Source organism: Falco cherrug, chromosome Z (assembly GCF_023634085.1).
Source record: "Falco cherrug isolate bFalChe1 chromosome Z, bFalChe1.pri, whole genome shotgun sequence".
Taxonomy (NCBI): Eukaryota; Metazoa; Chordata; class Aves; order Falconiformes; family Falconidae; genus Falco; species Falco cherrug.
The window spans coordinates 631,927-658,759 of NC_073720.1; the positions used below are offsets into that span (position 1 = coordinate 631,927).

Consider the following 26,833-nt stretch of genomic DNA (forward strand, 5'->3'; position numbering starts at 1 on the left):
GTTGGTGTGCAAGAGGGTAGTTCTTGACCTCCAATGTCTGTTCCTCTCCTTTCACTTAGCCTTTATAGCTTACTTGCTTAATATAGTCAGTCCTGTCACAGACAGTATAGTATCTATGTGGGCAATTTCCAAATGCAGGAAATACATATTCCAAAAAAATGGCACTAGCTTTTTTTCTTTTTGAACTAAATCCCCATTAACTCCAAGGCATGTATTTTTGTAGTTTGGATAAGACCACCCCAGCTACCCAGCTGAAACACTCTAGAAAGAATAAGTGACAACAAAAGGGGTGCTTGAATAATTGTTTGCCAAGGCAACAGCTCTTGGGCGGGAGTGCGTGTGACTTCTGCCTGCTTGTAGCTGTGGCTGCCCTGGTTTGTAAGCAGAGTTAACATCTGCCTTGCCAACTGGTACAGTTGGAAGAAGTGAGGTTATTTCCAGAGCTGTTAAATGTCTGGATTTGATGTCTTGGAGTTTGTTGGGGGGCCACTGTGGCATTGCTGCTTATGTCCTGAGGGGTGCCCTGCCAAAGCAGAGAAGGTGAGTAGGGACTGCACTGCACAAGGGTGAAGGAAAGATGCTCTGAGATGTGAGCAGTGCTAAGATAGTTTTCTTTCTTACCCACCTCTTTGAATTCAACCTTTTCCCAGTCCTTTTGTAGCTACAGTAGAAGAAAATCTTGTACAGTGACATGCCTTAGCGCTCTCTCTCACACTTGCCCTACTCCATTTTTGATGGGTGGTTCTTTGTCCAAACACAGAACTTAAAAAAATATTTTAAATACCAACAAAAGTATAGTCAACTGTATATTTCCTGTGGTTTGGGGTATTGTTGCATGTGTTGAGTACATAAGGTAGAAGAAAAGATCGTACTAGAAAAACATCACTTGTTTGCAATAGTTTTCTGTCCTTAAAACTGGCAGGGCTGAGCTACTTTGTAAAGGTTAAAAGCCTTCATATCAGGGGAGCTACTAGCAGAAGGTCTGAGGACTTAAGAGGCACTCCTGGAAGAGGCAGGTCAGATAAGGAGCTTAAAAGGTGACTGGGATGAAAGACGCTGTCAAGCCGAACTTCACAGAGACTGCTGTGCAGTTCTATAATCTGCCCGTGGAGCAGAGGTGGTGCTGGGCAAACCACCTGCCCAGGAAAGATCCCCAAATTAAGGGAAGTATCCCTGAATTAAGCAAAAGCCAGTGCAAATCTACTGGTGGAGAAATAAGGAGTAATTTCTTGGGCAGCCACTGCAGTGTTGAAATGCTGCTTCAAAACAAACCTTTGCTATGTTAAACAGGATTGGTGTAGTTCCTGATTTACCAACAAGGCTCAATTCAGGTTTTTGATCATCAAGAAAAAAACCCCCTACTTTTAGAGACTGAAAAATGATAAATGTTATCTTGGGTTTTATTTTTGTGTCTCATCAGTTGTAGGTTTTGTGTGGTGTCTTTTTTTTTTTACTGTGTTCTTACAAAATTTGCTGAGTTTGATTATGTCTCCAGTGATCTAAAACATGATCCTGGGTGTTTCTGCCAGCTATCCAGAAAGCTAGTTCCCAAGCTTTCCAGCAGCAAAGCTTTTTGATTTTAAGTTCTTATTCAGGGCTGATTTAATCACATTTGCTTCTAGATGTGTTCTTTGGGCTAGCAGTGTTCCTAGGTCCTTCCCATCTGAGTTCAGTGTTTTGGTCCTCCCTTCCCAGTATGTGTAACTTGTATATGTGGGCAATACTGGTCAGGTACTGGGGGAAGCGAAGCAGCTCATTGGTCTCACTGGCTGTTAGGACTCCAGGGACCAGAGGGAACAGTACTTTCCTCCAGGCTCCATCACAAATTCCAGTGCAGCTTACATCCCTTGTAGATTATGATTGCTAATAATAGCTCTCAGAAAGACACTGCAGCTGATTGGAGTACAAGAATACTTGAGTTTGTTTTTATTAGAATGTATAAACAAACCTGCAAAAGAGGAGAAAATGTGGAATGAGGACTTGGACTTCTCCTCATCCTGTTTAATTTTCCCTCAAGGTATCTCCACACAGTCAGACTGGTAGTTGGATTGTTAACTGGTGAACTGGACTGGCTCCAAGGCCCTTTCAGCCTTGTAACTGGCAGCTTCAAGATCACTATCATGTAGCTTGTTTAGATTACATCTCCTTACACACATTATTTTATATTCATCTACGTTGAAACTCATCTGGCCACCCTTCGTATTGAAGCTCCTTGCCAGTGGTGTGGTACTAACCACCCCAGAGAGCCCAGCATCCTTCACAAATGTGGGGTTTCTCTTTGCTCACTTCCCCACAGGGCAGCCAGGATTGAAACAGCTACAGCTCGCTGGAGGGGCAAGGAGAAGCACAGTGCTGCCAGGCCTTGGGCAGCAAGAGCTAGGTCTGCCATTGGCTTCCATAAGCTGTACACAGGACAACTGAAACCACTGCTGAGAAGATGTGGGTGGGATGCAAATCAAATGTTTGTGTGCAGGATAAGTTCTGGTATTTGTTTCTTTGTGTTTCTACTAGGAATGAAGGTTACCAGACAAGCTCTGCAGTCCTGTGCCAGTGTGTCTGACGAGCCAGGAGCCCTGGTGCAGGAGTCGGGTCCTGCCCTGGTGTGAGGCTGTACCACTGCAGTCTGTTCTGTGTGCTGCCTGTAGTCCTTGTTCAACCTGAGCTGGACCTCTTCCCAGCTGTCCTGCTCCTCAGGCACAGGTCCTGCACTGCTACTGTCTACATTTATCACATGGAAAAGAGGGGTAAAGATTATGGCATTTGGGCCAGCAGTAAGAGCCCCAGAGCACATGGAGCAAGTCAGCAGCTGGGCCAGCAGTACCTCCCTGTCTGACCCCTCCTGCCTACCAGACAGCCACCTTTGATTTGCAGCATCTGCAAACCACACTGAGCTGTGACCAGGACAGAGAATCCCAGCTGGCACTGTAACGGTATGCAGAGGTGCTGCTGGTCATAAATCAGTTCTGTGGATATCTGTCTCCAGCTGAGAAATGCTGTTCCTCCCAGCATGCAAAGGAAATCTCCTCATAAATGATGCACACTGTAAACACAGTGCATGTCCCTGCGTGCGAGGTGCAGCCCTATTGCAAAGCTTTCCAACTGTGCGCTGGCAGAGGTAGAAGTTGAGTTTTGAAAAGCCTATTCTTTCCATCTCTTGGAGAAGATTTCAGTCTCCAGAGTAAATAATGATTTAGGCTGGATTTTTTCCTGGTGCACTGGGCTGAGATCAACACATGTGTTTCACCTGGAGCACAGGCAGAATGCCAGCACACAACCCCACCTGTGCCAGGCCAGCTCCCAGCGCAGCCCCTTGGCCCTGCTCACCACACTGGAGTTGCTGCAGCCTCTGAGTGTGAGGGACTGCGCTTCCCCTGTGCTGGTTTTGTCACTGTAATTTTATCAGCTCTTTTAAAGTACCATGTTCCAAGTAATAGTTTTCCTGTGGTTATCGCAAAGGTGTGCCACTGCAGCAGGAAGCAATGCTGGGTGCTGGCACAGCCAGCACTGCCCACTGCCACCAGCTGCTGCTGCACTGAGCGTTCAGGACAGGTTCCAGCACTTGGGACTGGTTCCAGTGACCAGGACCAGTTCCTAGCTGGTGCAGCCTGGCAGGGTGTTCTGCCCTGGCTTTAGCCAGACACACCAACTGCCCTCACACATGTCTTCCAGTAAAACCTCAGGTAAAACACAGCCAAACTTTGGGCAATTGTCATATCCTGTGCACAGCATCTGGGTGCCAATGAAGACTTACCAAGTGGGGTTGCTGTGTTCAAACTCTATGTCTGTCTCGGGTGCTGCTGACAAGGGCCATGTCCATCCCTTTCCAGATGAGGTAGCCTCCATCCTTAAAGCCCACCACAGAGGGAGGACTAACCTGGGTGACAGAGCATGGGGACAAGCCTTGGAGAAGTAAAGAATTATCAGGGGCAAAATAAGGGGTGGGATGGTGGGGTCATCGGTTGATGTCCTCTGGAAGAGGCAGGCTGGGACGGCACCAGACTCTTCATGAAGTGGGGAAGGAGGGGAGCATTGCTGTAGGTGAGAACACTGCATTAACCGCAAAGGCTAGCCAAGATCTGAGGTGGTAGGTGAGCTTCTCTGCTGAGAAAGCCCCCTCAGATTAAAAAATATTTTTTTAAAGGATCTGCAGCTTCCTTAGGGCCTAATTGTGCAAACCTAAGAGCTGCCCAAGAGCCTTTTTTTTTTCTATTTCTTGAACAAAATTTAACCCCGGCCTTAACGCAGGGGATGCCATTATTAGTTCACCTTCGAAAAATTAAGATATTGGGGTCTTTTGGTTGTTTTGATCAGGGGGCGTCTCATCACTCCTCAGCCCTCTGCCCTGTGGTAACGGTCCCGCAGGGCCAGCCTCCGCCTCCGGCACTCCCGCCTCAACCCTGGCGCCTCCGCCGCCAGCCCCCCCGGTACCGCCCCCGCTGCCCCGTACGGCAGGGGGGGCGGTACCGGGGGAGGCCGGCGGTGGAGGCCGACAGGCGGTGGCGGAGCAGTCTGAGGGAATGCAGGCGGCGGGCGCCAAGATGGCCGCCGCTGGTACAGCTGCTGCGGCCGGACGGGTGACGCGTCACTGTGAGTCTGTGGGCGCCGTCCGCAAGTGGCGGGAACAGGGGGCTGAGGCGGGGTTGGCGGGCTGGGGGCTGCCGGCCTCACCGCGGGGGCTGTGAGCGCGGCGGGACCGGCGGGACCGCGTTACACAACACCCGTGAGGTGCCTTTGCATAACGCTGCCAGCAGAGACGGGGCCTGCGATCCCCCGGGGCCGCAGCCTCCGGGCGGCGGGGACGGCTGGCACCGGAGGCTGGGCGCGGTGGGTCCGCCCCGGGGCCGGGGTCGCGGCGGCGCGCGGAGGGGGGAGCTATTGCGAGCCCGGGCTCCGGCAGCGGGGCTGCGGGGCGGGCTGGCGGGGGCTGCGGGAGCTGAGGGCTGCGGGCTGGGGGTTCCTCGGCTCAGGGAAACCTGTCAGTTGTGGCTGCCGGGCGCGCATTTTCAGTATTTTTTTTATCCCAAGGGTTTTTTTGTTGTTGTTTTGGGTTTTTTTTTTGGTGCGGGGTGGATGTGTTCGGTTTTTTGTTTGTTATTTGAGGATGATTGGGGGGGTGTGTGTGTGTGTTTTTCTTCTCTTTCAGGTATCTTAATTTTAAACGATGCACTTCCCTTTCTAGAAAGTGTCTGTATAAAACCCATCCCGGTTTAACAATTCACAGGTTGCGCTTTCAGAACCAGGCCAGGTGCAGGTGAGGAGGGGTGAATCACTCAATAATACATGTCACCCTGATGCTGCAAACGAGCATTGCAGCCTGTGCAGCAGCAGGCTGTGCGCTGTTCCCTGTCTGGGACAGAAGGCTTTACCCCTGGGAAGGCTTTACCAGGCTTTACCTCTTGGAGTAACTTCACATGCCAGCGCTGGGGACTGGGGTTACGGGGCCTTTGGCTCCAGAGGCTGATACGATAAAACCATTTCTAAAACTTATAAAACCCCCCACTTTTACCAACATTCCATGGAGCTGGGGTCCTCATCGTTGCACGTGCTGGTGTTCTGCGTCGTGTGCTTTATGATGTGCAGATAGAAATGTGCCTAAACCTCACCTTAAGTAAAGCAAATGCTTTTCAGTATTTATTTATGGTGCAGAAGGATCAATATGGCCACTGAAACGTCTCTTTTTATTGTTCTATATAATTTACATATAGAGTCAGTGCTTCAAAAGGTAATCACCTAAGAACTGGAGGAAGAATACAAATATTTGGAAAGAGTCTTTCAGGCATCAGCGATGCTTGAAGTTCTTTAGTTTGCAGCCTTTCATATCACTGCAGACACAGGCATCCAGAGCTACACGCTGTTAATCCCAAGTTAGAAGCTGGATTTGCAAGATGTTTTTCACTGCCATTGATTTCAGCAGGTTTTGAGGGCGTTCAGCATCTGTTCAGGATGTTGTTAGGGAACTGTGAACCGTAAGATGCTCTTCTCAGCAGGTGGATCAGCTGCTGAGGAGGTCTGTGCTATTGGGGCTCAATTGCTGCTGAACTCCTGCAGTCTGACAAGGGAAGTGTTGTCTGAAACGATTGCTGGAGAGCTGGGGATGCAGAATTTAACCATTTCTTTCATCTTGGGCAATTCACACTACGGTTACACTAAAAATTATCACGTAATGACTATGAACCCCTGAGGAAAACAAAGCGTGCTTTTGAAAAAACCAGGCTGTAACCAGCATAGAATCGTAGAATGGTTTGGGTTGGAAAAGTTTGGGTTAACAGTCATCTAGCTGCATTCAGCTCTGGGGCCCCCAGCACAAGAAGGACATGGACCTGTTGGAGCAGGTCCAGAGGAGGCCATGGAGATGGTAAGAGGCTGCAGCACCTCTCCTGTAAGACAGCCTGGGAGAGTTGGGGTTGTTCAGCCTGGAGAAGAGATGGCTCTGGGGACGCCTTACAGCACCTTCCAGTACCTGAAGGGAAGCTAGCAGAAAGCCGAGAGGGAAGTCAGTGTGGGAAGACTTTACTTCTAAAGTATCCTGGTTTTTGGTTGATGCTGAAATCCAGGAGTAATAGAAGTCACCTGGCTGGGTAGTGAGAAAGAAGGCTGCCCATGTCCCTGGGTAAATGGATTCTGAAATTGCTGCTCGGTGTACCTGACACAGGCTCAAACTAAAGGGCTGTCTGCTCATGGCTCACAGGTGCTCATCTATGTTGCTAAAGTTTGCTGGGGACCCTAAACTAGCAAATGTCTAGCCTACATTGTGGAGGTGGTGTAAAATACTTTGCTTGTTTAGAGTTAGCCCAGGTATGTCTATATGATGAAGAGCAGTGTAGCTTGGCATACTCCTTAGCATGTCAGCCCTGTGTAGTTTCTTTTGTGTTGTCACCAGTTATTTTGGGCTTATGATTGGAGCTTAAAGATTAGTGAGGCTTTTGTTTGGTTTTAGGTTACTCCCTGGTATCTCAAAAGTTGTCAGTTTATGGAGTGTTTAAAGAAAGGCAGAAGCTTGCAATTTTGTGACTGTCTTTGATTCCAGGGCCTGGAGCTTAAGGCTGAAAATGCCGAGCAGCGCAATATTGCCAAGTGTGTTTATGTAGCTGTTGAGAGATTAGTGCCTATCTGGCAGAGGCTGCTCAGCCCAGTGCAAAGTTATCAATATGCTGTTATCTCTCTTCCAGTTGTAAAAAGCAGCAGTCAATTGAGGGTCCCGGTGCGATGGCGAGGTCAGGTGACTGCAGCTGCAGTGACAGAAAGCACAAAACCTCAAATTCAGCCAGAAGCGCGGTGAGTTTGCAGTGAGGTCTGGGTGGGGGCGACCTGCTTTTATTGCTGTCTGTCTCCCTCTGATATGGTATGCCACTTTATGTGCATAGCAAAGCTGGTTATGTAGCAAAATGTGGCAGTCACGGGGCTTGATCTAGGTTGGGTGTGTGTGTGTGCAATTGCTTTTATCTGCCTGCCTGCATTCGCAGAGCCTCTTGTTTTCACAATTCTGTGGCGCAAGGATGGCCTGCCCTGTTCCCTGCAGAATGCTGTGAGGCAGTGGCCCATGGTAAAGCCTAAGTCAGTGCAGAAGCAACAGAAGAACAAACAGTAGGATATTATCATTATTTGAGGTTCTGCTTCCTGGGTTTTATTTAGCAACCTCCTGATAGACACTCCAGGAGAAAGGGAGTGGAAACTGAGGTCAGGCCCGACCCATCAGGGCAGGCCTAGGCTCCTCTCAGTGCCTCTTTTTAAGACTTTGGCCTGGACAAGAGTAGGGCAAAGCTCCCTTTGCAGCCTCAGCTCTGTCTGCTCAGGAGGCGAGAGATCTTGGTCACTGGGATTCCTTGGGGAGGGGAAATGATTTGATGGGGAAATCCATTTCTTGAGGGAGAGTTGTGATCAGCAGCTGTCTCTGTAAAAGCTTATACCACAGTGCGCTCTGCTGTGCTGTTCTGGGAGGGACCTTATCTTTAGGGCAGTGTGCTGGATCTGCACCTGGATAGAAACCCATTGTGGGGGAAAAAAAGAAAAGAAGAAAACCACCCACCCAAACAAAACCAACCCTGCGCTTATTTTATGTGTAGAAAATGGCTCTTAGCCCCTTTCACTGCTTCAGGAGATGAGATGTTTCTCCAAAGTAATGAAGACCTGTGTGGGTTGCTTATCTATTTTCTGTGGAAGCTGCTGCTTGGTGTGGTTGGAATCTACATCAGTCATTCAGCTGAGATAGTTCCTTAGATGCTGTTTTATAACCTCCCTTTTCAGCCTTCAGCTGTGAGATAATTTTCTCAGTATATTTCCAGTTAAATTCTGTGTTGCAAAGTGATTACTTCTTCAAAAAAGTAATTACTTGTAATTACTTGTTCTCTGGCTGTTCATGCTTGTAGTTCATACTTTTACATAAGCAGAATTAGCTTCTAAGTAGGATGCTGCTTTTGTAAAAGACAAATGCAGAAGGATAAGCTGATTGTTTTGTAATAATAATACAAAAAAAAAGGCAGTAGGTCACTAGGATTTTAAATACCTCTTGCTTCCATAGGAAACCTAAAACAGGAATCTTGATGTTAAACATGGGAGGTCCAGAACGGCTGGATGATGTGCATGATTTCTTACTTCGTCTCTTCCTGGACAGGGATCTGATGACGCTTCCAGTTCAAAAGTGAGAAATACTGTGATCTACTCTGTTACAGTTTGTGTCAGGTATTGCTGTCTTAGCTGTAGGCTTGGACATTTAAGTCCTGTGTATATTAGCATTTCTTAAGGCTGTTTAATCTTAGGACCGGTCAGTACAAGAAACTGTGTTACAATTATCTGGAAATAGGCATGCCAAGATCATTCTCTTTTAATTGCAAATTGTAGTTTCCTGTCACCTAGTTAAGTTTGGGAAGGGTGATGGAATGTGGCATTATATAAACCATGCAGCAGTGGTTTGCTATAATTTGGGGGGATTGTCATAGAAAACCCACTGCAGCAGAGGTCTGGGAAAAGGGGTGGTACTGTCTGTTATAGTATTAATATGTGTATCTTTTGAACACTTCAGTAAATTAGCACCATTCATTGCCAAACGCCGCACACCAAAAATCCAGGAGCAGTACAGCAGGATTGGAGGTGGATCACCAATCAAGAAGTGGACGGCAGTCCAGGGAGAAGGCATGGTGAAACTGCTGGACAGCATGTCTCCTCACACCGGTATTTCTTTACTGTGCTTGCTAAAAGTTTCTTTTGCTTCATGTGTTGAAAGCATGTGCTTGTGAAGCAGCTTTTGTTTCTCTATTTTTATTGTGTGAACGGAATTCTCAGTCCTGCCAGGAAATCACAACAAAGGTGTTGCAGAAGTTCTTGTTTGTTAAAAACTGAGCAAGTGCAAAAGCGCCAGGTTCCCACACATGCATATACATTTTTGTGCTGTGGTCTACATTGCATACTGGCTTTGATTTTGGAGGGTATTGTCAGTACTTGTTCAACCTGCAGTAACACAGTGTAGCAGCAAAAGACAACCACACATTTACCCACCTTCTTAGTCAATCCAGTGTGTGCTGTGGTCCAGCTGCCATCTCTGCCTGTGCCCAAGGCAAATAGCTGAAAAGCAGCCCCCTGGGTAAGTCCACCCTTGGGTGCTTTTGGCATATTTCATCTTGCGTAACTTTGGCCATCAGGAATCTTTTTTGGGCATCTGGCCTAAGCTAGTAGTCTCTGCTCCCTCTTTCATTGAGAGAGTAGGGCTTGGAGAAAAAGTGATTCAGTTAATCCTGAGGTCGTTATCAAAGGGCAAGATCACCCTCTAAAGATACACTTCTTTCTCTCTCTCCCCTTTGATTGCTGGAAGAAATCTAGATGACTATGATAGGCAAAGTACCTTATTTTCAGAGGTGACAGAAGCCTCTGTCAGTGTGTACACCCGCAAGGTGTCATACCTTGCCCTGTAAGCCCTGCTTGAGCTTGGAGAAGTCTACGCTGAAGACAAGTGGTTGAGCCTTAGATGATAAGAAAGGGGAATGTATTTCATGTGGACAAATAGGGCAGCCATGGGAGAAGGGTGTTTGGTTTGGCATTCTCACTAGCATATATGAGGTGGAGATCTGTGACCGTTGGCAGTATAATCTCCCGTAATTCTCTTTTATGAAGAGGTAGAGTGGGAGAATGATGAATCCTATTAGGCTGTGCATGTGGGTGTACAGAGAGTAAAAAAAGTCTTTCAATCGAGGGTTCCCTGGTCGTTCATGTACTGCACACTGGTGCTATTGAGTTTCACAGGGGGGTGGGATTTCCTGCTGTGAAACGCACGGCCACCTTCTCATGGCTGCCGCACACTCGCAGCAGCCAGCAATTAGGGTTCAGAGGACAGCACAGCATTCCCTGCTCCTGCTGCTTTGTGCAGGTGCCCTTCCCTGTTCAATGCCAGCTTGGCTGGGACACTGTGCAGGGACTGTGTGATGTAGAAGAGCTCTGAGGCCAGAACTTAATGCTATAAAGCCTTTTGTGTTTGTTTGCCTTTGTTATGCCAGCCTGAGCCTAAAGAATAGGTAACTGCATGGGAGAGTATTGGGAGTCTGACTGTTCCCCAAAGCCCCAGGTGTCTTTAGTTCCTCTGAAACATCCTTCTGCAATTATTGCTTGGATGTGTCCAGAGCTTTTGAAACTTGGTGTCTGAATCTGTAACTATTAATAAAAGATAAAAGAACACACACCAACTAGGCCTGATTTCAGGAGTGAAGAGGAGGTCAGTTGGAAGGAAAGGCCAGGCTTCGTAGATGAACAGGGCTTGGCTGAGTGATAGCAGCGAGCCTCACCCAAGGACATGAGCAGCAGATAAGGCCTAACAGTTCAGCTTGGGTGGAAGTAGATGCTGACTTTGCCAATTCTTCCTTGATGATAAGAAAACTTGAAAGGTGAATACAACCTCCCTCCCCTCTATCCAGATCAAAGAATCTTTCTGAACCTTGCTCTCTCATAGTGAGGAGCTGTGGCTTGTATGGATTACCCTGTGCCAAGCTACCTGGTAGCACTAGTGTGATAGGAAATGGGTACAGACACTGCTGTGAGTGTCCTTTTACTGAGGGCTTCAGCTAACATGTTTTACTGTGCAATTGCTATGGGCTAGGTGTGCAAACACAGACAACTGTGGTCATTTGCATAGTGTTAATTTGCTGTGATTCAGCCACGTTCGATCTCTCTCCTAAAACCTCCAACCAAATTGATAGATGAGTCATTGTTCACGCGGGTGAAGTGCATTCATTGTGGAATTTGCACTAGTTCAGCTAAACTGCTTCCAGATTTGTTGGCAGTTGAATTTGACTTCAGCTTTTATTGCTGCTCAGTTAGCAGCTATGACAAACCACAAGTCCGTTTCTTGTCAGCGGTTTGCTGAAGGTGATAGATCATTTGCTTACAGTACCTTTTATGCTAAAGTTTCTTCCTATGTGGCAGTAAAACCATGACAGTAATAAGTGTGAGTGGCAGTACCAGAAATTAAACTTCCGTATTCACATAGCAGCTCAAGGGTGATGGCCATCTTCTGTGTCTTCTTGCCTTTCATGGGGCAGACAGAAAAAAACAGTCAGCACTACTTTGAAAAAAGTTAGGAGAAACAGTGAAGTGATGGTTGGTCTGTCTAAAATGACCTATCTAGGGGTAATCATTGTTCCGATAAGGTGTTTCTCTGCTGCTTTGAGAACAAGAAGCATAATGCAGACTACCTTTGTGAGTAGAAGGAATTAATAAAATCGCTAAGCTGCCTGCTGAATTCCTCACTGATGTGTTAGGTACAGATAATACTTCTCATCCTGCCACTCAAATAGGAACACTAAACATTTTTATTAGGAAAAACTGCTGGAGTAAGAGAAGCCAAAGAGGAGAGTTCCTCATTTTCTTGGGCTCAGCAGCTTCATAATGTGTGGTGCTGCAACCTGCCTTCTCCCTTCAGTTTCTGTGACCTTTGCTGATGTGTTGCTGGTTTGTCAGGGAATCCTCCCCCATGTTTGATAATACATGTTATTTGATTCCTAGCTATTTTGTAGTTCTTTATGGCACCTGCTTCAGGCTCGGGTAGAAAAGAGCTAGAGGTGGGAGACTGGTAAAAGGGTCTGGAAGGTGAAAAGTAATGCTCTTGGAAGGCTAGAACCAAATTTATTTTATTTGTTCAGCGTGTAGTGTTGCACTGATACATGCATTTGGGTGACGTTCGATCCTTTTTTCCACAGGTGCTACTCTCTAGCTTAATTCCAGCTGTGGTCCCTGCAAGTATAGTCAAAGCCTGAAGCCAAAACTGCACGCTGCCGAGGCATCCAAGGCAGTAGTGTTTTTAGTAGCAGTAGCCCCTGAAGGGCTGGGCTCGTAACAGGTGTTGAAGATAAAGCTTAGAAAGTTTATCTGCTTTTCTCAGTGTACCACTCCAGCTTGCTTTTCTTTGGTGATGACTTTTTGTGAAGTCATGCCCCCTTCTGTGCAGTTCTTACACCTGATAAGTCATTTAGAGACTACCTTTTTCACCTAATGGTAGCTGCAGTTTTAAAAATTGAACATGCTAACCATTGCTAGCAATTGAATTGTGTGCTAAACCATTTCCTCAAGTGTTCCAAGTAGTGTTGCAGCATGTGCTACTGAGTACTGTGTTGCCTCAGAATAGCTTGAAACAGTTGGATGTACTTCCAGACTAAGCTACGCATTTCAGAATATCATGTGCTCACAGGTAGCGCTTTGGGAGTGGTGAGCCCTGTTAATGAGTAGCTTGCAGGTTGTGCTGATAAGACTTGAAACACATGACAAAGAAGAAATACTTTGCACACTTTTTTACCTTGATTGGGACTTTTGGGTCGTAGAGTTTATAGTTGCTGTGTATTTGCAGTTGGTGAAGAGCTCAAGTTAGACTGCGCATTATCAGCCACCTGTGAAATTCGTGCCTGCGTAAATGAATCGGTGTGCTGGTTTACTGACTTGTATACATTTGACATGTTACACTTTGGCAATGGGACTAATATAAACTAGTAAATAAACAGCCTCACCCATGTCATCTGGCAACAATATAATTGTAAAATGAAACTGTTGTTACAAGCAGCTGTCTGAAAATGAACAAGAGTTTTTTCCTTTCTGAATGAGTGAGGCTGGGTAGGCTCACTAGTCTGTAAGAATAAATCACATGAACATGATGATAGGAAAATCCATTTCTATTGTTGGGATTTTATTTTAGTGCTGGCATCAAATAGGCTAACGTCTTGCAATGGTAATTACATTTTAAGAAGCCACATCTTGATTTTTTTATTGTTTTTAATTATATCAGCTCTTAGTATTCCTTACAAGCTGTATTTTAGCTGAGATTCCCTTGTCAGCAGAATCAAAGCTTATAGGATGAGGCAGCTACGTTGTTTCTTTAAATTGGCAGCTTTTCATGGGGGGAGATGTGTTGTCGTTTAGCCTGGCAGGCAGCTAAACAGCACACAGCCATTTTCTTGCTACCCTGCAGAAGGATGGGGGAGAGAGTTGGAAAAAGGTAAAACTCGTGGGCTGAGATAAAGACAGTCTAATAGGACAGAAAAAGAAGGGGAAAAAATAATAACAATGGTAGCATACAAGACAAGTGGTACACAATGCAGTTGCTCACCACCCACTCACCGATGCCCAGCCAGTCCCCCAGCAGCAGGCTGCTGCCTCCCAGCCGACTCCCCCCAGTTTTATTGTTCAGCATGACATCATATGGTCTCGGATGATGGCCACTTTGGGTCAGCTGTCCTGGCTGTGTCCCCTGCCACCTTCTTGTGCTCTGCAGCCTCCTCACTGACTGGGCAGCATGAGAAGCTGCAAAGTCCTTGACTTAGTGTAAGTGCTGCTCAGCAACAACTAAAACATCAGTGTGTTATCAACATTATTCTCATCCTAAATCCAAAACACAGCACTGCACCAGCTACTAGGAAGAAAATTAACTCTGTCCCAGCTGAAACCAGGACAAGACATCACTGTTTCCAGCAGTTCCGACTCTTAACAGTAACAACAAAATTAGTATGTATACAGACATGAAAACCTCCCCTTTGCTGCCTGTGATCCAGAACAAAACATAATGCTGTGAGAGTATTGCAAGAAGTTTCCACGTTGGCCATGGCTTTCTCCCAGTATGTCCTTTCCAGGTTAAACTCCTGTCTTCACTCTGGTTAGTCAGACTTTTGTTTTTAATACCATTTAAAAATGTTAATGAGGTTACTGGCTCCTGGGGCTCCTGAAGTTGGGTTATTATTTGCTGCTGCTCCCAGCTGGGAGCTCTCTTACCTCCTGCAGAGAACTGAGGCTGACTAAAACTGTTTTCTGCATCCTGCATAAATGTATGGAGTGGAGACCAAGCATAGGACATCTGCTTCCTTCAGAAACCAGTTAAATGTTATTTTAGAGCTAGTGACCCGGAAACCCTGAAAAAGAAACTTTGCTTTTGTTCTCCTAAGAACCTCTGTTCTCTACTTAAAAAAAAAAAACAAAAACCAACACAGCAAACCTCCCCTTTCTCCCTCCCCCTAACCAAACCATACTCCTCAAACCCTGGCTGACACCCAAAAGATTAGAGATGGAAAATAGAAAAACCTAAAACATTGTCCTTGGAGAGAATAATATTGCCTCCAAAATGAAGTGTTTAAAGACATGAAGGTTTCTATGAGAAGTACTCAGAAACGAGAATGAAAGAACATGTGTCGCTTATGCAGTAGCACAAATCTCCTGCCCCAAACAATAGTCCCAGTCCTTGGGGGTTTATGTGCAAATGGAGCGGACTTACCGGGGTGGGGGAAGGCATCTTCTCTCATGAGCACAGTGACCTGAGCGGTTGCATTGAAAAATGGTTCCAACTTGTGTTGGGTTTAGCTTTGCTTTTTGATGTGGCTAACTGAAGACAAGGAAGTGGGAAGAAGTGAAATAGAATTGTATCTGCGTGATGTGATGAAAGAAAAGATAGAGTAAGTGAGGGAAACACAAGGGAGCCAGGCCTTTGTTGAAATTGAAATAGGAAGTGGAGGGCATGTGGAGTAAGTGGCCAGTACCTGGAAATTCTGCTTGACCCACCCCCGCAGCGTTGGGACCGTAGGTCTGATCCAGCAAAGGCATGTGAATCCCTCATGCACTGAGGGCATCCTGTTTTGGTGACTTCTCTGTTAGCACCTGGAGCATGAAAGGGTTAAAATTACCTAGTTTTCTTGAAATGCCTTATAGGCAGCTAATGTGTGTAAGGTGCAGGGCCTTGTCCTGTTTCAAACTGATTCCTGCAGAGCAGAGCATTGCGGTGCTAGCACACAAAATTGCAGCCCAATTATGTTTGAAAGTTTAGGTAAATAAAATTTCCTGGAATGTGCAAACTGCTTAAGCAGTGTGTTTCTTTTTGTATGGCAGAATGAAGAAAGCCTTGTCTTTCCTAAGGTTATGGCATTTTAATTACATTGGTGTATTTAAAACATCTGACTTCTGATTTCAGGAAGTGAGTTGAGCTGTGCTGTTAGGAAGCCCATAGCACCTCGGTAACTGTGGTCTGTGTTAGGGCATAGTAGTGTTCATTTAGCATCTTGTAGTGATACTTTTTTTATCGATACACCCTTTAAATCAGAACTTGCTCAGTAAAATGTCGGAGCTCCATAGCGTCTGGAAACCATGCCTCTGCTAAACTAAGTAAAAGCAGAAGAGTGGTGCTTTCTGCAGAAGCAAACAATGGTATAAATCACTTTTAAATTGTAATAACAGCCAAGTGAGTTACCAGAAAAATACTTGGTCAAAGATAGATGTGTTTACACGACAGTGGTTTAGTAAAGTAGCCAGAAAATTACCAACATGTTTATTTCAACAGTTTCAGCCTGTCTGGTTCTGTACTTATCAATGACATGGTATTGAGAGTTCTTGTATTTTTCCTGCAATTTCTTTTCCTGTGCTTTGGCTGGCAGCACCTCACAAATACTACATTGGCTTCCGCTACGTCCATCCTCTGACAGAAGAAGCGATTGAAGAGATGGAGAAGGATGGCATTGAAAGGGCTATTGCTTTCACGCAGTACCCACAGTACAGTTGTTCTACCACAGGTGAGCATCAGTGGAGGAGCAGAGAGCACGGACAGAGGCAAATATGGGTACCTGTCTGTGAGCCTTGAGGGAGCGTGTAGAGTGTCAATGCAAGCTGTCCTGAGTCTTCCTCAAAGTGCCCCTTCCTGTTGGCTTCATTGCCAACTTGAGGTCTTCTGTATGTACTGTAATTCCAGATTCTGGGTAGAAAATTTATAACTAAGGGTAGCTTTATGTTACTGTTCTTATTGTGAGATACTGCAAACTGAAGGCTCAGGAACACAACTGACTGCTTTTTTTCATGGAAACTAGAACAATAATTGTTCCTCAATTAAAGAATGATCTAGTAAATTGTTTTTGGCTTGTACCTTGTATGAACTTTGATGTAATCAGTACCTTGTATGAACTTTGATATAATTGTTCATATTTGAGGCTCTCAGTTCTGATTTATGGTTGCATTGTAAATACGTGGCATTTTAAAATACTATAATACCTTGCTACAAACTTTTTTGATCTGACAGGTTGCTGTCGCCTTGGCTGAACTTATGTTCTTGATTCTCTGTATTTCAGGAAGCAGTTTAAATGCCATTTATCGCTACTATAATAAAAAAGGGGAGAAGCCAAAGATGAAGTGGAGTATAATTGACCGATGGCCCACACATCCCCTTCTTATTCAGGTATGGATTTGTTTGAGAGCCTTTGAAGTTAGCAGTCAGAATGAGAGGTGTGAACTGAGCAGATCCGATATGTTATCAAATTGGCATTCCCTGGGGTTTTCTTAGATTGGATGATGTAAGAGAAGCTTGGTAAGTTTGCATTTCCAGCTGACTTTAAAACAATAAAGTACTAAGTACAGATGTTTATTAGGTTTCCTTTTTAGAAATACTTGTTACCAGTAAAGCCACAGTGTAATGTTAAGCAACAGAAACATTTGGAGGAAACACTTCCCTTGGATCAAGTCTTAGCTTCTGACAAAGCTTGTAAGATTTTTAGCTGTAGAATGTACTAAAAGAAGATGAAGCTATTTGCTGATTTCAGGTCTGTTCATGTATTTTCTTTATAAAAAAATAACTTGAAGAATAACAGGAATTTTAAAAAACCTTCAATTTGAGGGTACATTTTAGTTATGGTAATGAAATGTGTCTTGCCTAGTGTGCATAAAATTACAGGAGAAGGATGGTTATTTCATGCCAGATGTTTTGGCATGATAATGTGTGTAAGTGACCATCATCCACGTCTTGTTTTAAAAGCAGTCATATTATTGTAATGGTGTTGTCTGGAGGGAGCCTCTAGAGGTCATTAGTCCAAATTCCTGCTCAGAGCAGGTCTATGGTTGATGCACTTACAGATCATGTTGGTTTGTCAGATTCTCATCTGGCAGCAAAGAGGGAATTCCAGGCACAGTGCTGGCTGTGGCAGATGCAATTAAGGGAAACCATCTTGCTCCTTCCTTTTCAGAGAAAATGATGTTTTTGTCTTTGCTGGGGAACTTTCTCTCTAGCCTGTGTTTTGCAATTTTTGTGGTGTGCTGAACAGATGATAAAACTGAAGGAAGGCAAGGTGGAACTGCCCACACTGTGTGACGTTCCCCTGACAAGCTGCCCAAGTGGGATGCTGTCCTGGGATGTAACATTGTTATGCACTCTCCATGCCCCTGTGCCCTCAGTATGTATTCTTCTTGCCTTCACTAGAACGGTTCAGCAGAATTGAGGAATCTTTTCTATCTTCAGGGAACCTGCAAAATAGATTTCATTAGACAGAATACATACAAACTTTTTTTTTTTCTCTTTACAAATAAGCTCACCAGTGTGCATTTCCCAAAGTCTGAGGAGGCTGTAATTATAACCAGGGGCTGAGCCAGCCCTTTCCAAGTTGAAATGGGAATTAACATTTTTTAACTTTTCTGGTGTGTTTTACACTGTAAAATATCTGAGAGGGAAGACCATGCAGACAAAGTTGTTTCCTGCTCCTGCAGCACCATACGCCAGCAGTGATGGCACGGGCTGCTTTCTGTCTGCTCCCTCAGCCTAGCGGTGTGTGTGCAGGGTTAGGGCTTTCAGTTCAAATGCTGGCAGTGGGAGTGAAGGGTCAGAGGTGTTTCCCTGCTTGTTTGTGTGTAGCATGAAGAACATTTCAAGTGTTGATGGGCAGAGGTGTCCATCCCTCCCATGTTCTCTCCCATCAGCTAAGCTCAAGGCAAAGGTCTCAGAATAAAACTGAATACAGTTATCTTGAACTTGCTTCAGCAGTTGGTTAGGGGAGACCTTTTGCACAGTACACTCTTCTCTGATGCCATGTCTATGTACGCTGATTTAGTCTAAGTGTAATGGGGCTGCTAAGAGAAGATGATTGTGCTCTGTCCATTTACCATTTCTCTCTGCCCCTGCTCTAGCAGCTGCACACATGTGCCCTCTGAGGCTGGGGACCCACTCATCACAGGTGGTAGAGGAGAGCTGGGTTGAATTGGTTCTGTTCTTTCAGTTTATTACCAGCATACCAAAGGGAATTTTGAAGTTCTTAAGGCGATCTGGAACATTTGAAGCTGCCTGTCTTGGGTTATCGGAGAGCACATAATGCCTCTCAGGGTTTCTCATTCAGGTTTTTGCTTTTTGTTTTCCTGAACAGTGCTTCACCGATCACATACAGAAGGAACTGAACCTGTTTCCGCCCGAAAAAAGGAAAGATGTTGTCATCCTCTTCTCTGCTCACTCGCTGCCCATGTCTGTGAGTTATGTCAGGTCATTTCTGTCATTGTTAGACCAGAGTCATGCTGGCTCTGCTGAATGGAAGGGTATGCAGCTCACACACCTGTGGGGTAGGGCCACATCTGTGGAAGTGCCAGGCAAATATAAAAGAGAAGTATGAAGGTGAGTTAGTGAATTGCAGCTGGAAGCCTAATGTGGAGCTGAAGGTGAGGCATGTGAGCTGTGATTACTCTTCTGCATGCTTACCCAGATCTACACTGTTGGCTGCCATTGAAGATGGGGCGCTGGGGTAGGTCAGACTTGGTATGGCTGTGTTCATAGCCTCATCAACTTACCAGCTCAAACCCACGTGGTAACAGAGGGGAAAATTTGATTATTTTCTCACCTCTAGAAAGCAGTAGTAATACTTTCCCTGAAGGAATAAAAGTAAAAGTCTTTGCAAAGTTGCAATAAATGACTTGGTCCTCTGTCAGCACCCAGCAACTGCAGTGAAATGGCTCTTGGATAATTTTTTAAAAATGCAGTACGGTTACCAAAATGTAACCCTGTCTATATACGATGATAGAAGAGTTTATCCTTTAGCATGCAGAGGAGGAGGATCAGATATACTGGTAAAGCAGCTTCATCATAGGTTTTGCTGGCCAAGAACACAGTTTTTCTTCCCTGTTTGAGATGAGCCAGGCACTTGATATGGCCTTCCCTGGGCGCAGCCACATCACACACAGTGTGCTCACCTTTCCCGGTCTTTAGGTGGTGTTTGCACAAACATGTTCACTGGAAGAAAAAGGTCTGGTGTTTTTGTGTTGAAGGTAGTGAACCGTGGTGATCCATATCCTCAGGAAGTGGGAGCTACTGTCCAGAGAGTCATGGAGAAGCTGAACTACTCCAACCCTTACAGGCTTGTGTGGCAGTCCAAGGTATGTGCTCAGGGAAGCTGTAAAGCCACCTGCCAGTGTAAAGCTTTTCAGCTGATGGTTTATGCTCTTCCAGCTTAAGGAGGTCATAACCTCAGTGCCTTTTTCCCATTTTCCCCAAGTATTTCTGCTAGAACAGAATCCCCATCTTTTACTTAGGTTCAGTCTTTCCAGATACTCTGTGCAGAGTTCCTCACCTTTTTGTTGTATCACATCATTTTAAAGTAAATTTTGGATGTGTCCATTAGAAAACTTATGATCTTATAACATCTAGTTTAGCCTTTGTCTCTCTTTGTCAGAAGAAAGAATCGAGCACATAGGGTTTTTAAGGTGCTGCTTTTTGAGGATCTCCGAGCAATTTTTCCGAAGTAGTCACTGTGATCTAGACATTCTTAATAGTAATATGAGCCTAATCCAAATAGGCTTCATTATTCTGGACAAAGACTGCTTGCATTATTTTGTATTTATTATTACTACTGCAAATAGCAAGGAACATAAGTTTTACCAGAATTATGCAGTACAAGTAACCTTATGTCTCAAGGCATTACACCTATCACGCGTTGTGGTCTTGTTCTTAAAATGGTGTTACTATATCTCAGCACCGAATGCTTCATGGATCATAAAGTGGTAAGGACAGTTTGCTACAGAATGGTAACTTCTTTAAAAGGCAGGTAAACCCTGTGCAGTAGTGGTCAAGGTTTTATTGAACTGAAAAAAGTACACCTTTATTTAAATTTTCATTTATTTTAATGTGAGTCTCATTTAGGCCAGCCCAGGTTCTGTTTCTTTGGGATTTAAATGGTGGGACAGTATATCTCCATAAAAAATTTAATGGAGAAAGTGAGAGGTGCTATCAAAAGCAGGGAAATACAAATAAGTGGCTCCATCGTATACACAATCTGGCCTGTGTTATCCTGCTTAGGAAATCATGGGTGTTCTTGTAAGAATGATTTAATCAGGTGGTTTCATCTTTATTTCACTCCCTCTTTTCTTACAGGTTGGACCCATGCCTTGGCTTGGTCCACAGACAGATGAGACCATTAAAGGACTGTGCCAAAGAGGAAAGAAGAACATGTTGTTGGTTCCTATAGCATTTACGAGTGACCACATTGAAACACTTTATGAACTGGATATTGAGTATGCCCAAGTTTTAGCGAATGAGGTGAATGTTTTATGGTTTTTATAACTGTTTGGATAGTGGTGCTCTCCTGTTTTGAAATTTGCTCTGTAGCTGCTTCTTGCAATATGACTGGGGGCAAATTCTGGTTTTATGTAAATTGAAATTAATCTGAACTGGTTTAACTCAATTTTTAGCAACACAAAACAGGTGGGAATTTGTCTTTCTAGATGTAACTCTTTAAGCCACCGCTATCCTTACTAAAAAAGAATCACCAATTTTCGGCAGCAAAGTGAAATTTTGCATCATAGTTATTTTTGCTGTATTGAAAAACATGGTATTGCATTTAATTCTGTCATTTTGAGGCAAATCATGAATGAAGTGGAAAGGAAGGCTAACTATTGACAGATCTAGCAGACTTAACTTTTTTTCTTCTTATTTTTGATTCAGTGCGGAGTTGAAAATATCAGAAGAGCAGAGTCTCTTAATGGAAATCCACTATTCTCCAAGGTATCTTTTTTGTTGCAATAGTTGTAGAAGTCTGCAGTTGTGTGTTTCCTACTAGATTATGGATATCTTCTTGTAGTTTTAAAGTATTCTGAGTTCAAGAATGAAAATGGAAAACCCTATATGTAATCTGTGTACCGCAAAGTGTTTTCTTTTATGACTGTAGTGCTTTTTTTTGGTGTGTTTTGTTTTAAAGAAGTTCAGAAATTTGGTTTGACAAAAAAGAAAAAACTGGTTTGTATTCATTTGTAGTAATCTTTCAATGTAGTATTTCTCTTAAGATGTTTAAAGGTAGGATTTTCCCCTGAAGGCAAGGAGGGTAGTGCTTAAAATGTGTAGTCTGGTGGATACACAGTTTGGCCGTCTTACTAGTCAGTGTGGCACGTGTTAAAGCACTTTTATATTTTATGCACATAGGTTTGCTGACTTCTGATTTTTAATTAACTGTCTTTCAGGCTCTGGCAGACTTGGTCTGTTCACATATCCAGTCGAATGAAATCTGCTCAAGGCAGTTAACCCTCTGCTGTCCACTCTGTGTAAATCCCATCTGCAGGGAGACAAAAGCCTTCTTCACTAATCAGCCACTGTGATGGGCAGCCTAGGAGAGCACCCCGGATTATACAGGAAAATTGCCCTGGTGAAGCTGTGCAAAGGAAAGAAACCGCTTGACTAAACTCGCCTCTGTTACATGCTCACCGGGCTGGTAGTCTCAGTGATGTTAACCTCATGTAACAGTAAGGAGAGCTTGACTTTTTTGTTTTGTTTTTTTTTCTTATGTTTTCTTTGTTTGAGAAGAGTTTGTAAGAAGTAGGGAAATAAGGGCATTTATCCTGCGAGATGTGAAAATATTTTGTTTCATCTGATTCTCATTGGGCTTGGCATGAGCCCATAAGTATGCACTGAAAAACGTAAAAAAAAAAAATAATCTACTAATTAGCTTCTGTTTCCTATGCAGGGATTTATTTGTATGCAATTTTGTTACGAGTGCATTAATTTCAGCTTTCCAGCTCAAGCATACAATTGTTTGTTTTGTTTATGCTTAAGGTACAGTTTAACCAGCATCATCACCGATTGTCTCTTGTGAGAGTGATTTTTCAGATGGGTTGGAAGATCAAGTGACTTCTAATGCTTTTTAAATAATGTGTATATTTTTTTAGAACATGAAGATAAGGCTTTGGTTTGTTTTGGGGTTTTTTTCTCTTGCCAGAAACTTCTCATGAAAGTTTAGCTGGGGTAGTGGAATGCACAAATTTGTCTACATTTTCTAGAAAAAACACTCATTATCTGCAGGAAAGCCTCTGGATTTGAAGACCATAACATGAAAGGAATAAACCTGATGGGTGGCGCTGAAAAACATGCTTGGTTGAAACAAATGATCTGTTTTAAATCTAGCTGCTATCAGCAGCACGTTTGAGAACATGTTGGTTTATCCTTTAAGCCAAGTGGCTTTTTAAAATTATTATTGAAAAGGGCTTTCTCTGTTTGGGTGGTTAAGTAAATTTAGGAAATCAGGCTTGCTCTCCAGAAGGTTTATAAATCTCTGTGCTTTCTACTGTGCCACGGTGCTGTGGTTTTTGTGGGATACTTGCAGAGGTACAATTGATCTAGCTTAATTGATGTTGTTTAAAACTGAGATCATAAGTCAGGAGTAATTTACATTGCAGATGCCCAAGAGCAGGCAGCCACACAGGCTGACGGCTGGGTGCTTATGCATACCTTTGTCAAAAGCCAGATTTTGTCTGTTAGATTTTTGGCACTGACGTGGGCCGGGAGTATGCACTCATAAGCCAGCTAAACTTCTTGCTTGTTTTGGCAGGTGTTTGGGTGTGTCGGGACTGCTGAATCCATGCCTAAGTAGTGGTAGTTTTGTGGAGTGAAAAACTCTTTTTTTAGGGCAGTATTCCCTCACTGTCAGCACCAGGACTGGTGTCCAGGTTAGTCTTGGGATAGGAGGGGGCTTTTCTGAAAGGCTGGTCACTGCACCGCATGCCTGAGCTTGGCACTTGAAGTAGTTCAGGGCAGAAGTACTGCAGCACCTCAGTCGGTGGTCCTCTTGCACAGGGACCTCTCCTCCTGGCTGGGGCAAAGGAGGAGCAAAGCTGTGACAGTGTTCTGTGGGACTGAGCCATACGTGTATTAGTCCAGCTGTCGACTTCATGGATATAAATGTTTACTTTATGTAATTAGCACTGAAACGCCAGTACTTTGGCAATGCACGTTGTTTTCTGTAAACTGATGATTCAGCTAATCGTGATATTTGAGAAGCAGATGCCATGCTGCTCAGACTGCTTTATTTGCTTATGTAATTATGAGGCTTGAACAGTTTGAACCTCTAATCTTTCAAGGATAGGGTTGTTTAAAAGAAGATAGGTCTCTGTTGGTATGACAGGTTTATCTGGTTCAAAGAATTAAACATGGGATACTAAAGAGATGGATGGATGTGTTGAGCAGCCAGTGGGCCAAGTACTGCCATGGAGCGATCCAAGTCCTACTGCACAGCCTTGCCAGGGCCTGTGGCCTAATGTGTCATGAGAGTTGCTTGCCGTGTCTCCGCTGCCATACTGCAGCTTCCCACTGTGACTATGGTGAGACAGACTTAAATTCCTTCAGTGCCAGAACCTCCTATGTCACTGCTTTCCCTTGTTGCTTTAGCAGAAAGAAGTCTTCCTTGACCTTTCATACCTGTGCCTGTTTCAGTGGCAGGGAGCCAGAAGGTGGGACTTCTGTTCTCCCTTTCTCCCTTAATTTTTGGCCTCTGCTCGCTGCGTTGGTAGGGAAAAGGAACGCTTGCTCTTGCTCAGGTGTAGGTAGGGTTAGCATGTGTTTGGAGGGGTGAAGTTTTCACGGAAAGCCTTTGAGTCAATGTCAAAAGAATAAAAATGTCTGCATTATGTCTGGGAAGGGAACACTGGCCTTATGTCTCTTGCTGGACAAAGAACTTTCTCTGTTCCCATTTCTCTGCTTGGCAGTGAAAACAATCTGTTTTGTAAAATCTTCCTACCTATGCCTTTTTCCTACCAGCTGAAGGGTATACTGACCTTCAAATCCAGGTTGTGACCAGCACATTTGGAAGTGTGGCTGAAGCTGGAAGTGAAGGTTAACTTTGTATGAACATTGCGATACTATAAATATAGATTGGCTTTTTATTTCCATACTGGAAAGAGGACTGAAAATATTAGCCGGCACTAATTACAAGGCATTACGTTTGTCCTCAGTAATAAAAGGTTTTTAAAATTCTTTTTAGTATGCTAACCACAAGTGAGGTAATTACTAAGCCTATTGCTGCTCTTAGACCATGATGTAGAAATGATTTAATTTTTTAGCTTTTTGCAGATGGATCTCATCTCGTAAGAGTTGGTGGCGTTCTTCATTTTGCTGAACAGATCGTGTAATACCATTTCATGCTATATAACACACATTATTTTGTCTTAGTGCAGCACCAGAAGCCTGTTGAAAAACTACCTGAGCAAGTTCACTAGCAGCTCTGCTTAATATTTTTAATAGAAATCAAGATAACAGTGAGACTGATAACAGTGGGAATTCTGCTGCCATTGAAATCTTCTAATCCTGGTCTTTCTGTTTAGGAGCATTAATGACTATGCTAACTAATAGTGGAATTCATTTGACTTTACTTCTGATTCTTCCAATCTATGTGCCAACATCTGAACTGGTCTCCTAGATACTATTTCTGGTCAAAAGATTGGTTTAGTATGTGTTTTTGAGAAATTACTCATCTCTCAAAGCAGATGCCTGCAACGAGTTGGATGAGTTTCACTCTGTTGCTGCCTCTGCCCGTGAAGGGAGCATGGTGTGCTAATTTGGCAGTAGTTAGCTACATTGCGTGTCTAGTATGAGGAGAGATGAAACCCATCCATTTATGTGCCTTCTTCAGCACTCTGCCAGTGATCTGTAGCAGCTGCATTTGGAGATTGCAGTCTTGATCCTACAGTTAAGCATGCAGTTTGCTCCTCTGGCAGATGTTAAACATTTGGTGCTACTGACTTGGGAGCCAGTCTTGTCAGATCCCGAGCACTTTCTGCTCTGGTTGAATTGATTTGAGCATGTGGAAGTGTCAGCATCTGGGAGACTGTAGTCCTCAGGCAATAATCTAGTTTGATTTTTTTCATCATTAATTACACTTTTTTGCAGTACTTTATTTCATTTGCAAATGTTTACTATTTACATATGCCCTGACAAGAAGCAGCCGGTTGGGAGTGAGCTTAACTGATGTGTTGAAGCAGCATTGTGTCCCAAGGTTTTGTTGGTACAAGCAGGGTCCTTAGGCTGGGCTTGAGCAATGAAGGGTTGCGGGGACGGTGCAGTGTCACTGTCCCCTTGCCCAAGCTGCTTGGTCTTACTCCTGCTAGTACTGCATGCTGTTTGCAGTGCAGGCAGACAAACAGCTGCTCAACTGAGACAGTGTCTGAAAATAGGAACGAGAACTGGGGAGTGAACTCTTCGCACCAGTGCTCCCAGTGCTGTGGAGCCCTGGCCTGAGGATATTGATTGAAAAATAGAGGAGTTCAGAAGCAAAGCCCTTGGTGCCCTAAGGAAAAAAGGGGGAAGTAAAGGTGTTTGCAAATGGAATGTTTTGAAGGATTTGTTCATGATGAGGCTGTTCTGATTTAACTCTCTGCAATTTTGCTTTTTTCCTTTTTTTTTTGTTTAGTTGAAGTTTTTCTCTTTTGGAATTTATAAAATCTTCCTCATTCCTGGCTGCGTTTTAGAAAATGTGATAGCTTCCAAAAGTGGTGCTCTAGTATTAGAAGGTGTGTGGATAGTGTCTGTGAGCTAACATCCTGTTACCCCTGGAGAAGAGGATGGTACAGTTGAGTCCAGTGGGGCTGGGATTTTCCTAGGGATATCTGAAAGCTCACTTTTATTTTCCCTTTCTACCACACACAGAGAGTTGGAAATCAATATGACAAGATGCAAGAAATAGAGAAGTTACTTTTATTTTTTAATGCCAGATGTGTACAAATACTTGCTTTTAGTCCAACATAGGTCTTTCAGATTGAACAAGGACTTCCATGTAATGTAACACAAAAAATTTGTATAACTTTACTGTGTATCGTTTGCCATAAAGATGGAATTTCAATTAAATTTTTTGGAAGAAATAACTGAGCTGTGTGTCTTTAGTCAGAGCCCTTCATGATAGTATTTGATGTCCTCTATGTTCCTTCCCTTTTGTCTGCACGAGAAAGCAAAAGCATTTGGGCATACGCTGGGCAGCATTTTGATTTGGATTGGTAGTGAACAGTGAACTCTGATTCCCATTGTGCACGAGGGTTGCAAACCCTGGATGCCTCTGGAACGAAGCACCCCAGGTGTGTGCCAAACACTCCCACTGTGCATACGTCTCAGCCAAATCAAATTTGAATGCCCAGTCTGCAACCAGGCCAGTGTTACCTGGAGCAGGGCCTCAGCACCCACTGAGATACGCTGGCCTGGTCCTGCTGTGCCAAATGACTTGCTGAAGTAGCCAAGCTGTGGTGGGTCAGTCCCTTAAATTTTCCAAGGAAATAATGGCACTTCATCTCTCCGGGCTCGCAGTCCTTCAGGGTCAAGTGAGGCATGTGAAAAGGCAAAGTTTGC

The 26,833-nt window shown here is 44.2% G+C and overlaps 1 protein-coding gene across 5 annotated transcripts; it reads left to right on the top strand.

Moving 5' to 3' along the window:
* The first annotated feature begins 4,432 nt into the window (after positions 1–4,432).
* On the top strand, positions 4,433–26,358 carry FECH (ferrochelatase). Of its 5 annotated transcripts, none has more exons than XM_055698419.1 (13): positions 4,467–4,587; positions 5,144–5,251; positions 7,170–7,275; positions 8,519–8,638; positions 9,020–9,168; positions 15,882–16,016; positions 16,566–16,672; positions 17,532–17,660; positions 18,621–18,719; positions 19,510–19,617; positions 20,612–20,776; positions 21,182–21,241; positions 21,694–26,358. In XM_055698419.1, the coding sequence occupies exons 4-13, from the start codon at positions 8,541–8,543 to the stop codon at positions 21,826–21,828; spliced, it is 1,185 nt and encodes a 394-aa protein (XP_055554394.1). In that variant the 5' UTR covers positions 4,467–4,587; positions 5,144–5,251; positions 7,170–7,275; positions 8,519–8,540; the 3' UTR covers positions 21,829–26,358. The 5 variants fall into 5 exon arrangements, with proteins under 5 accessions (XP_055554392.1, XP_055554393.1, XP_055554394.1 ...); XM_055698420.1 differs by having other exon boundaries at positions 4,471–4,587; positions 5,180–5,251; XM_055698417.1 differs by lacking the exon at positions 5,144–5,251 and having other exon boundaries at positions 4,433–4,587.
* The last annotated feature ends 475 nt before the right edge of the window (positions 26,359–26,833 follow it).

Bases quoted from the DNA above. Each gene is read 5' to 3' on its own strand.
- FECH (XM_055698417.1), top strand. From the start codon at position 4,518: ATGCAGGCGGCGGGCGCCAAGATGGCCGCCGCTGGTACAGCTGCTGCG. The intron at 8,639-9,019 runs GTGAGAAATACT...TGAACACTTCAG, and splicing joins ATGACGCTTCCAGTTCAAAA to TAAATTAGCACCATTCATTG. The intron at 21,242-21,693 runs GTATCTTTTTTG...ACTGTCTTTCAG, and splicing joins GAAATCCACTATTCTCCAAG to GCTCTGGCAGACTTGGTCTG.